The 12,032-nt window shown below is 38.4% G+C and overlaps 1 protein-coding gene across 1 annotated transcript; it reads right to left on the bottom strand.

Moving 5' to 3' along the window:
* Positions 1–953: 953 nt before the first annotated feature.
* On the bottom strand, positions 954–11,649 carry tdp1 (tyrosyl-DNA phosphodiesterase 1). The gene is made up of 16 exons (XM_085417395.1): positions 11,491–11,649; positions 8,940–9,533; positions 8,159–8,202; positions 6,730–6,785; positions 6,429–6,525; positions 6,268–6,302; positions 5,455–5,547; positions 4,991–5,161; positions 4,436–4,514; positions 4,063–4,239; positions 3,596–3,644; positions 3,367–3,433; positions 2,114–2,221; positions 1,659–1,761; positions 1,447–1,552; positions 954–1,181 (listed from the first exon to the last, which is right to left on the bottom strand). The coding sequence occupies exons 2-16, from the start codon at positions 9,529–9,531 to the stop codon at positions 1,108–1,110; spliced, it is 1,851 nt and encodes a 616-aa protein (XP_085273521.1). The 5' UTR covers positions 9,532–9,533; positions 11,491–11,649; the 3' UTR covers positions 954–1,107.
* Between the last annotated feature and the right edge of the window lie 383 nt (positions 11,650–12,032).

The following is a 12,032-nucleotide window of genomic DNA, read 5'->3' as shown; positions in this document are numbered from 1 at the left end:
GGTGACATACCTGTGGAGGTATTGAGATGTCTTGAAGAGAGAGCAGACATCTTTGACTAGATCACTTAACGCAATCTTGGAGAGTGAGGAGATGCCTTACTCCCCAAGACACTTCTTCCCCAGGAATGGAGAGGAAGCGTCCGATGCTGGAGAAGATGTGCAAAGCTGTAGTATTTACTGTGGGATGAAGATGATGAGACAATGTTGGAAAGAGCTGTTGAAGCTAGATTAAGAAAAAAAAAAGGGTATTCAGACAGCAATGGACAGTTGCTTTTTAATGCACCCTGGGTTTTTAAAGATCTAGGGAAAAAACATACTGTATTTGTATAGGTGCTAATTTGAGGTTTCTGGTAAATATGTTTAATTCTAACCAGTGTAAATATGTAGTGAGCTAACATTAAAACACGTAAAAAAAAAAGCCATCTTGCTGAGATGAACTTACCCAAGTTAAAGAGAGAAAACGTGGTTGTGGCTCTTTCAAACTGCTTAATCAGTAATGAATTTACCCCAAGGGGTACATATACGGATATAATCATTAACCTGATAGTAAAAAAAAAACCAAAGTGCTGTAAATCCCAACCACCAAAAATAGGAATGCGTGCAGATCGGCGATTAAAAACAAAAAAATGAGCCATTAATGTTCTCCCCAAATCTTATACAAGCTTTATCCTTTATGATATTAAGAAGCAAACAAGCTTATATCGTGAACATTTATGAATCTGTGCAACAGGTTTCACTTAAAAGGGATGTTTCATACAGAGCTGTCACTTTAAATTAAGTAAATTTACACAGAACCTCCCCCATTATGCCAAAATAAGACCACATCAGACCTCTCCTGGGATTCTAAATTGGAATTACATATGAAGATTTATAACTCAAGCTATTTGAGTGCAACCTCTTATGTTTAAATCTTATTCTAATGCTGAAAAACAACAACTGACATTGCAAATACACAAATCTAACAATATTTTATTTATTGGTAGAAATCATATGAGTATATGGTACAGTATAAAAGTATTCAGAAAAATGTTAATACCACTAACAACTAAACACAGTAACTAACAGGTACAGACAGCAGACTTTCAAATGAGACGTGTGTGCGTGTGATCAGGAGGGAACCCAGATGTTGCCGTGTGTGTCGGGAGCCTGGCTGTAAGGAATGTTCCAGATCCAAGGCTGATCTGAGAGCAAAGAAGGAAAAGAGTGAAGTAAAATTCAAAGTGTTGATACTTTGATTTACCAGATAAAAAGGAACATTATGCAGGACATAGAGTCAGGACTGGTGGGTGCTAGATCCACACTGATAGGGTTTTCAGAAACTATTAATGTGGATGAAAACACGCAAAAACCTCTAGGACTAAAAAAAATATAAAAATAAGTCAACGTTGAAGTATTGAAAACTACAGTTCCTGGAGTCTAGTTCCAAAGCAAGAAAACACCCAATACCTTTAGTAGTGTAGGATGTAGGGGGGAGATCGAACGGCACTGGGAAACCCGAGAAGGACGCAGAGACCGGAAATGGATTTTTGTCAACAGAGAATGTCTTCATGCCCTGTAGGGAGACATCCATCATGTAACTACACATCGGGTCTTTTATAATAATGATAAAAGGTAATAGAAATTTTTTTCTTCACAATTAAATTGTATGTTGCTCTTACAAAGGCGGACGGCAGATAGAGGACTCCCAGCTCATATGAACGCACCATCATCTGAGTGTTGTTCTTCTCTAGCGCACCCCATGCTGCCTTGGAGAGATTCGCACTGAAACCCACCAAAGAGACAAAGTGAAACTTTTTATTACAGCTCAGGCGACCAGGAAATGATCAGACTAATGGCAAATACAATGATACAACACAAGATGCAACCATTACACAAGAATATGCTATCACTGATTATAGAAAACAGAACAACTAATTTTATCAACCACATCGTTGTATTACTATTTATATAAACACAGGAAAAGATAACTATAAACGCATACAACTCTTAATTCTGCAACCCACAAGAAAAGCGTATTTCTAGTCTAGCATGAAAATGTAATTCTGCCTGTTTTAGCAGTAAATGCTATATGAGAAATAAAAGAACAGATGCAAAGACACACACTAACACAAACCTTGTGACAAGGAACCAGGCAAGCTGAGAGTAATCTTGAGATGCCCTCATGTATGTCTTGATATGTGGCATGGCGTGACTCCTCCCCGTTGCTTCTGCCTTCCAGCGGCTAAAAACAACCACACACAAGAATCCGCGGATCACTTAAAAGATGTGTGCAAACTGTACCAAACTTTTTTGGGTGCAGGAACTGGTTTTATTTTGTTGTATATATCCATATTGTTGGACATAAACTGGTTTGTGGCACAAAAAAGGTTGGGGACCGCTGTTCCAAAACATACAGAGAACGCAAAAAGCAAAAGTCAAGGCCTAGTTACGGCCCACCTCATGCATGGAATAACTCGGACACCTGGATGTCAAATATAACCCAGAAGATAACAGAGCAAACCATATGTGGCCATCAGTTCAATGTTTTTCCTGTTTTTGGGAATGTTACGTTATGGCTAATCTAAATACATTTTCTCATATCTCAATAATTGCCTCAATAGGCAAATCCCAGTGTTTCTGCTAGACCTGAAAAACCATTATAACTCTGGTCATTTAGCTGTGTTAGCTGATCACTGCTCTTAAAGTACAGCTGCTCAGCAGCAGCTCTGAAACTTCCAGACTTCAGGCTTTCCACCTCATTAAAATCTCAACTAAAAAACTTTTCCACTACCAAATTTCAGACTAGCCCCAACTTCGAGATTATGATTTATGTGCAGTATTGACCACCTCTTCAGATCAAATATTGGGTTTAAATGTTTCTCATTTGTTTAAAGCGTTTAGTAATGTTACATTATTAAAACTGTTTTTAAGCACCTCAGTCAGTTCATCTGTTTTAATTTCTCCCCGATGTTCTTCAACACTTTAGTTGCCATCTGTTGTGTTTGTGCTACAGTAATAAATTGTGGTCCCATATGCACACTGAAATTAGATACAAGCTAATAATCTTAGATAATTCAGTAGTCCAACTCAACTGTTTATTTAAACTGGTATGTGCAGTGAGTTATTTGGAATCAGCCGCACTATTTGCTTTCCTTCTGGTGCTCCTGAACTTCTCTGATTCTTCTGAGCTGAGTTTGTTTTTTTGCTTTTATTTACTGATTTGTTCTGATTTGTGATCAACCTGAAAGATTCTGTGTTAAAAACAGATGTGACAATAAACAAAAAAAAAAAAAGGGCTGGAGACTGCAATCATACTTGCACACTAGAAGTGACTGATTACTGCTGCGCCCTAACAGCAGGACTGAATTTTGCTTTGGTAGAACTTACTGAAAGTAAGAATGGAGCCAAAGTTGTTTCTGAGCTGTCTGGATACTGTAGGGAAGAGAGCCTCCAGCTGGAGGACAAAAATGTTTAGATTACAAGTAAATTCACAATAATAAAAACAGAAATATTTAAAAGCGCAAATTGAAAATACTAAAATTAAAAGTATTCTGAAGAAGTTTAGTTTTTATATGAGTTATACTGTATTTGAAATGTGAGTAAAAAGAATATTTACCTGGATATCCCTCTAAACTTGTCCTCACATTTTCTGCTGATGGATAAAGCTGCAAAAGAAGGTCCCATTAAAAACTTGTTTTAGAAATATAGAGCTTTGTAACTTTTAATAAACTGTGGTCAAACATAGCAATTGCCTAGTAATTATTAATGCTAAAGAACACAAAAGTCATAAAATGAGCTAAGTGGCTCAATAATGCAAGCTGGAGAAATATCTTCTCAAAGTTTTCTAACAAAAGGAACGACCGGAAGTAAGAGTGGAACAACAAAACCCTGACTATATACGAAGTGGGCAACTGCTTGATTGATTATTTAGTGCTAAAGTTTTCAAATATATAAGAAAAAAAAAAGTCTGAAAACCTGAGTGAAAAAGTTTCCTGTCTTAATAAACTCAGTGACTACAGCAGACAGTTCTTTTAAATCTGATCATGCAGCAAACAGCATTATCTTTGCTGTAGTTGGACAGACCAAGTGCATAGGAGGGTCTGGGCGAAGAGAGGATTTTCCTAGTGTGGTCAGGGTGCGCTGAAATTCCCCCGCCAACCACTTAGATTTATCCAATCCCATAGAGCCGATGCTGGAAAACTGGCCAATCACTGGCCACCTTTCCTCGCCAGGAATAGGATTTGTATGCTCGTACAACAGCTTAAAAACAAACAAACAAAAAAAACAGAACAAGGGAAAATCCAGTCATATGTTTTGCATATTATAGCCATTTTCCTTCTAATCACTTGCATTTTGCAGAAAATTATCTATTCTATAAACATTATAACCCAAATTTTTAAGAGCAACACCTCAGTGGTGATATAGTTACACAGTAAAGTTGAAGGGAAATCGTTACCTTCCTCAGCCTCAGGTGGCCCCAGCGCTCCATATCTGAACCTACATATCTTCCTGGGGTTGAGCCAACTAAATATACCCTGATAACAGAAGACAAAGGTAGAACAAACTGTAATCTGGGCATTATTGCACTGATTATATTGTTCTGTCTCTTTGCATCTCAAAAAATAAGATAATAGGATATAAGATAAGATTGGATACATTGTCAGAGCTGGGAAGCTTCTTCGTTACAGAAACCAAAACTTAAACTACTTATAATAAAAGTTAGACTTATACTCTAAGCCACTTCATTTCATTTATTTCACAAACTGCTGCTCTACTGGGATTTTCCCTCACAGCCATATCTTTCAGCTTTATAGAGAATGATCCAAAAATGAAAAAAAAAATCCAGTGACTGGCAGTTTGAAAAAAAGAAAAAAAGAAAAAAAAAAGCCTTGTTGGTGCTAGAGGTCAGAGCAGAAAGACCCCAGACTGCTTTGAGTTGGTAAAAAGGCATCAGTAACTCAAATAGCCACTTGTTACAACCACGAAATACAGAAGAGCATCTTGTGTATACCTGGTCTCTGACAGGTCATGCTCTTTGATTCTCTGGATCCACTCTTCAAGTTCTGGAGCGCGGTACGATGCCAGATACTCCAGCAGGTCCCTCTTAAAGAAGGTGGGCGACTCACCAGCGCTTGCACTGCTTTCCTTTGGTAACCGAGGGAACAGAGGGCTCATCCACATCCTAGGTTGGGAAAAACTGATTTGAGGGCATTTTCACAACCAAGCGACACATTTAATCACAATATGATTATTATTTATAAGTCTCTATACTTTTAAAGTGGCTCATAAGAAGTAGGGCTAGTAGTCCAACTTGCAGACTCCAAACCCTTCTTGAACTAGAAGGGCTCTTTTTCTCTGGTGATAAACCACATTGCTACCAAGCGGCATCAAATTTGGCTTGGTAGTCTTCCCATGTCCTTGATAACAGACAAATAAACCACAACAACAACAACAATAAATAAAGAATAGACGTACCCTTGTGTTTTCTGGTACCAGTCAGCTCTGATGAGATTAGAGGTCAAAATGATGACTCTGAAGCCTTCCTCATACCACAGCAACATCATTTTCCTGATGACACACAGCAATACAATACAACAAAGAGCAAGCTAAAAGGCCTATAATATCTGCAATGTGGATCATATAAACGTAAACATATTTTCAATGGACTGTTTGCAGTCTTGTGAAAAGTCACGCCCTGATTAAGTAGCTTGTAAAACCACTTCCAGTAGCAATGACTTAAAGCATTTTTTTTCTGTATGACTTTATCGGTCTTTCACATCATCATATCTCACACCATCTTTACTATAGTGTTTATCGAAGAGCTTTTAATGCCACATAGAATAGAATTTAATACAATTTCTGACAAGAAAACAGCCAAAATGACAACAATGATGCAAAGCCTGATATGGTTACATAACAGTCATGCTAGTTTGTAGTCAATAAATTTAGATTGACTTTTTATGCTCATTTACATCTGTATTTTTATGCTTTTTTTTTTTTTTAATTCTTCTAGGGTAGCTTTGCATGACCAGGGTAGCTTTGCATGACTCACATTCACTTTGTGTATGAAACAAACAGTTTTAGCTCTTTCCTCTTTAAAACAACTTTCTTCTTATTGATTTTTCCTCACAAACAAAAGCACAGCAGGTGTGTTGGGCTTCTGTGCTTACAACCTGGATCTGTACAATGTCATAGACATTGGAAAAAAACAGTCTAAAATGGAGTTGATATGTGAACCAAAGCTTTAGATTGCTCTCAGCACCCCTTTTAGACATCAACAATGCTTACGTATGGTGAGTTCCAAAAGCAATGTCCAGCTTGGCCTGCAAAAATTAAAAAATGATTACAAATAAAAACATTAGCTCAACCTAAACGGCAATCCAAAGTGGAAATAATATCAACCATTTCCCTTTGATAAACAGCTGTTTCCTGTGTGGGCCAGCCTGTACCTGGCAGAAGCGCACATGTGGAAAGGGCTGAGCCTGCTGGATGAGTCGAGCTTTGGCCTCCCTCTTATCACCATGTACGATCAGAACTGGGCGATCCCTAAAAACATAAACACAGAGTTTAGCTTTCCCTGCACCATTACCTTCCTCCACCCCAGTGTACTTTTCACCGCTCAATGGTCTGACTCATTTCTCTCATTTTACTGTAATTTTTAATTTAATAACGTTTTTTTTATATGAATATCATCAGACCTGAGATCTGGGAGTTATAGTACAGTGATAGGAAAGAAGAAGCAGAACTTACCTAAACTCTGATGGGTACTGCTTCACCATCCAGGCAATATCAAAGCAATAGTTAAACTATAAAGAAAGAGAGTGGAGTTTATAGCCATACTTTTACTTCTTTGCAATGTCCCAAGTTTTTCACCTGACACATGAAAAGTAAAGTCATCAAATTCATCCTTAGGGATCTGTCGCATGTTTCATTGTAACCCATCCAACAGCTGCTGTTTACCACATATTTCCGCATATTACCGCATACACAGTATGGAGACCAGGGCTGTGGTTGGCTAATCGGGTTTGTTTAGGAAGGATCCTAACTGAGTTATACATCTGAAGGCATTAAGAGCCAGTTGCATTTTCTAAGAGCTTAAGAAATGTGTGTCAACACCACCTTTATCAGCTCCTTAGGCAAAGAACACACTGGACCATCGCTTATGAAAGGATTGAGGATAGAGGATAATAAGGTCATTTCACAATTTACCATCAGTCACCAGCGTGACTGATAAGTTATGTTGGTGACCTAGATAGAAATTAATAGTGTGTTTTCAGTTTTGTTCATAAACTGCTGATATATTTTAAGCCTTTAACGGCAGCCTGTTAAACCCACAGGTGAGCTATGAACATTAAGCTGCTGTAATAAAATCTGCTTCTCAAGAAGTTATGATCTTGCGTCAAGAGCGTAGATTTTTATATATAATAATAAGATATTTTCTATTATATTTAAAGTGCATTAGTTCTGCCCTCAGCTAAGGCAGTGCAGTATTTTGACTTCAGACTTCAGTCACAGGAAGCTTTAATAAAAACAGGAGCTACACTGGAACCATTCCACTGGGATGTGAAAACATGAGTGGACAGGATGAGCAAATAATCTCAACGTGGCAAACATTTCATTTCACTTTATAGCCTGTTTCTTCCACAACACCTACTGTCATATTATTAAGCAGGTTTTTGTAAGCACAGTTGGATTCTCTGATCACCACAGTTGTTTTTCCCCCCAACTCCTTATGAATTCTCCTCCACACATCTTCCCTGGACTTCATTTTCCACTGAGGTCAAGGAAAAGTGATTTGGAAAATACACAGGGGTAAAATTTTTCAGAAGCCCAGTAATCGCTGTTTCGGTCTGAACACAGTGGATGAGAGAAACGATTTCCAACCTTTCACTAGAAAGAATAACATATGTACAGAAAGGTAAACATTTTTTTTTAATGTTTTGGGGCTTTTTTGGAGTTTTGTAGGAGATGTGACTTTAACAGGAAGTCAAGCAGACATGCATTTTTTTGATTTGCTGCCCTTTTTTCTGAGTGGACTTTTTCTTTTGAGAAAGTGGATTGCCATGTGTGAACTATCAGGGATAGATGGTTGTTGCTTTTTGATTGTTTGTTTTATCACTGTTGTTTAAAATGAAAACATCTGTGGAAAGAAAAAGAAGGCATAATTATTTTTACTCACCTGAACCGATTCTTTCAAGGTGCCAAATAATGGGGAAAGAATGTCTAAATAAAAGGAAAAAAAAGTTTGGATTATAAGTTAAAGCCAAACCATTAAGCCTGAGGAGTTTGCAGCAGAGACATGTCCAAGGGGAAATCACAAAAACAGCGGAAGTGAAACTAAAACCAAGATTTCAAGAGCTGAGCCGCAAATGGCAAATATAACTGCCAGTTTCCCTTTTTTGTTGTTTTTCTTTGCTCGTCGCATTGTTCGCTGTGCCTTTGACAAAGAATTTGTCACTTAGCAGATGGCTGCTCTCTTGGGTCTGCCAGATGTTGCTTCCTTTGATGTTTTATCTCCCTGATGTCTGCAAATGACTGCTGAAATGGGATAACTAAACTTCTCGCTACATTACTCTAAGGTCTTCACCACAAGGGCTTTAAAATGGTCATTTTTGTGAACTGGTACAATGGTTGTACCATTGTACCAGTTCACAAAAATGGAGACAATGGTTTTTAACTTTTCCTATTTCCATTTGATATGTATATGAAAAAAATGCCATCTCACCATGGTAAAGAAAGGTTCAAAAAGTTATCGCATCCACTCCTAAACTTTTTCAAATAAATCCATAACTGTGAGTAAACCTGCTAACAAACAGAGAGGAAAAACAAACCAATCACATAAGCTCTTTGGTGAAGGTAATAAAATGAAATAAAAAAAAACTTTCCCTGCTAGTTTGAAAGCTCTAACCGGTAACCTGTCTCTTCACCAGTGTCTGAAGCTTTGTTCTCTCTAAACTCACCCCGGATATGCAGAGCGCCATTGTTGTACTTCTTTTCCAGTCCTGTGACTTTGTTGAGGTAAAACCTGTAGGTGTCATTTAGTGGAGGAAGACGGGATTCAAAGAAGTCATCGGGCTCATCGATGTAGTAAAGTCGGCCGTGAGGACTTGGAGGACGCTCGCTCTCCACCTTTGGCTTCTTTGTTTTGGGGTTTGGAGGCGCCTTCTTTGGCAAGTCACTCAAACTCTTTCCCTTCACCTCTCCATCATCTTCATCACTATCAGAGAGAGCCCAGCCCGTGCTATCTGACGCCACTTTCTTGCGTTTTCCAGCCAGTGAAGGGCTGGTTTCATACTTCACTGGGTTTAACTGGTTCTTAGCGGCTGACTGCCTGGCTTCTGAGCCAACAGCGAGAGAGGACACCGGTGGTTTGGCTGGCTCTGGTTTCACCTCCACGGGTGGTGATGGAGTAGCAGATCGGTAGGAACTGTGACTGGACTCAGTGGGTTGACGGGAACCAGATGTTGCAGTCCCTGAAGGAGGAAGAGCCTCATCGTCATCATCATCACTGCTGGAGATGGTCCACTTGCCGTGCTGACTGTCCTGAGACATGCCTGAATCATAAAAACAGAGAAGCCAAGTCTATGTCACACACAGAGACACAAATAGCTGAAACATCCACTTTGAGCTTCCATTATAAACATATAATCTATGAAATTGGCAGTAAATATACAATTTCAAGTGAAGCTTAAAGAATTTTAGAAATCTAGTGGGAATCATTACTGACAATGAGAATGGTTTGCAACTGAGCAAAAGTCTTTATTTTGCCTTATCTACACTACTGGGCAAAATTCTTGAGCCAGCCCTCATTTCTTTATATTTTGCTTCCAGTGGAGCCAAACTCCCTTGTAATTCTTTTACAAATTGAGCAATACTTCTCCAGACTCTCTAAAGGTGTTTTAAAGTTTTTCTTTTTCACTCTTCTTCATCCAGTCTTTGTACCTGACCATGTTTAGAGGAATGGTTAAGCCACTGATCCATGAGTCACTTAATCACATAAGAGCACATAATTTAAGGAATTACAAACAACTTAGCAGTAGAACAAATATTAAACTGTATCTTTCAGCACTTTGTTACTGACACCTATTCACAAAAACACAGAATTTACTCCCATTTCTTTAGTTTAATCTATAAAAAATGCCAAAGATAGCAGCTTGACAGGGATGAAATAGTATTATTTCATGAACAAGAACTATTCCAAAGAACTATTACCCAAAAACCTGGGAAATCTCAGCATAGTGTGCAGTGTTCTTAAAGAAAAATGAGGAAACTGGACAAGGGGAGGATAAAAGAAGAAGTAGCAGGTCTATAATTCTATTTGCAGTAGACGAACATTATCTAAAAATAAATCCCTTAAAAAAAACAGAAAAAGGCCAGACACAGGCCCCGAGAAATGTATCTGGACCCTCGGGTGATCCATCTATTCACTGTGTTCACTCAAGCCTCATCATAAATGGTCTCAGCCTAAGGGTGGCTGTCAGGAAGCCATTCTTGAGGAAGGGAAATGGGAATAAAATAAAAATACACAGGAACTGTAGTGAAAATCAGTGGCAACAGGTCTGTGTAGAGAAGTCAGTGAGTATCTACAGCCATCTGTAAAACACAGTGGAGGCTCTGCAGTGGTTTGAGGCAGCATTTCAGTAGTGTCGGGTATCTTGTCAACACGGATGGAATTATGAATGGAGAAAAATACCATCAGATTTCGATCCAGCATGCAATACCATCTGGAAATTATCTGATTGACATCAGCTTCTTTTTGTTCTGCGTGACAATGATCCTAAACACTGTCAGTATACTAGAGTAAAGGTATACCTGGATATGAAAACACACAATAAAGGACATTAATTGGCCTTCCTAGAGCCTGGACCTCAACATTATTGAAGCAGTGTGGGATCAATTTGAGAGAAAATAGGACAAAATGCAGCCAACATCAAAAGAAGAGCTTTGAGTGTTTGTTTCTGAAGACTGCTTAAAGAAAAGACAAGAACGCTTCCCGAAAGAGTTCAGGGTGTGCTGAAGAATTAAGATAGAAGAATAAAAAATATTGACTTTCACGCTCATTAGATTTTACAAACTCCACCGTTGCCTTATACGCTTGCATTTACATCCAGCTGTTTCAATTAATCGCTCTACCTATTTCCCATTTCACTAGCAACATATATAAATAATATTAATAATAATGAAGATAAAAAAAACAAGGGGTGGGTCCAAAATTGATATACAGTACTGTAAATAAAGACAAATTAAAAAACAAAACAAAAATAAATAACAGTACAGAGCGCATTTCCTGTGATCACACTGTTGTATTAAAAACAGGTAAAAGCAGGCCTCATGCAGTCGTGCAAAACACCACGATCAGACTACATATTTGGCTGGCATAAGAATGAATAAGTGCATAAATTCACACAGCAGAGAAAGCAAGACGGCATTTATGAATCAACAGTGCAGAGGTGTGCAGACTGTGGCTGAAAGCGGCACTGCTGTACTGAACGAATGCACTCTTTGTTTTACCGGATCAGATCAATGCGCAGTGGCGCGGGTTGTTTCTGCTGGAAGAACAGACTCTTATCAATCCACCGCTACCAAACTTTACACAAAACATTCATAAAGAGAAACCACGGTGCAGGAGAATCACAAGCAGTGCGAGTCCGTGTGGGAACTTGCGCTCTGTCATTTAGTTCCGCTATAACGACACCGGATCCAGATGCAAAAGAGTTACAGGTAATGCATGTTGTAGGCACCAAAGATTGTATGAGGTTCATTAATCTTTCTTAGTTAACAATAAAAACCTGTCTGAATACGTTTCTCACCTGTGACTGTGTATAGATGGTTCTGTTTTGTTTGAGGTGGCAAAATTACTGTTACTGCTATCCAGAAATCCAAAAGTCACTTATGCCTATTATATGCCTATTAAGTGCAGATAAAACACGACAAAAATACACTAATATTTCAGTGAGATATAAAGTTAAAGCTAAATGATCAAGGATTAGCCAGTTAATGCAATCTTGAAGCACTGTTTAAGTATTGTAATTATTCTTTGACAACATCGTTAG

Source organism: Rhamphochromis longiceps, linkage group LG1, assembly GCF_057381845.1.
Source record: "Rhamphochromis longiceps isolate RC_006_pf linkage group LG1, R_longiceps_female_GT1.1, whole genome shotgun sequence".
Taxonomy (NCBI): domain Eukaryota; kingdom Metazoa; phylum Chordata; class Actinopteri; order Cichliformes; family Cichlidae; genus Rhamphochromis; species Rhamphochromis longiceps.
Note: the sequence above shows the minus strand (reverse complement) of the source record. Positions and strands in the feature narration are given on the sequence as shown.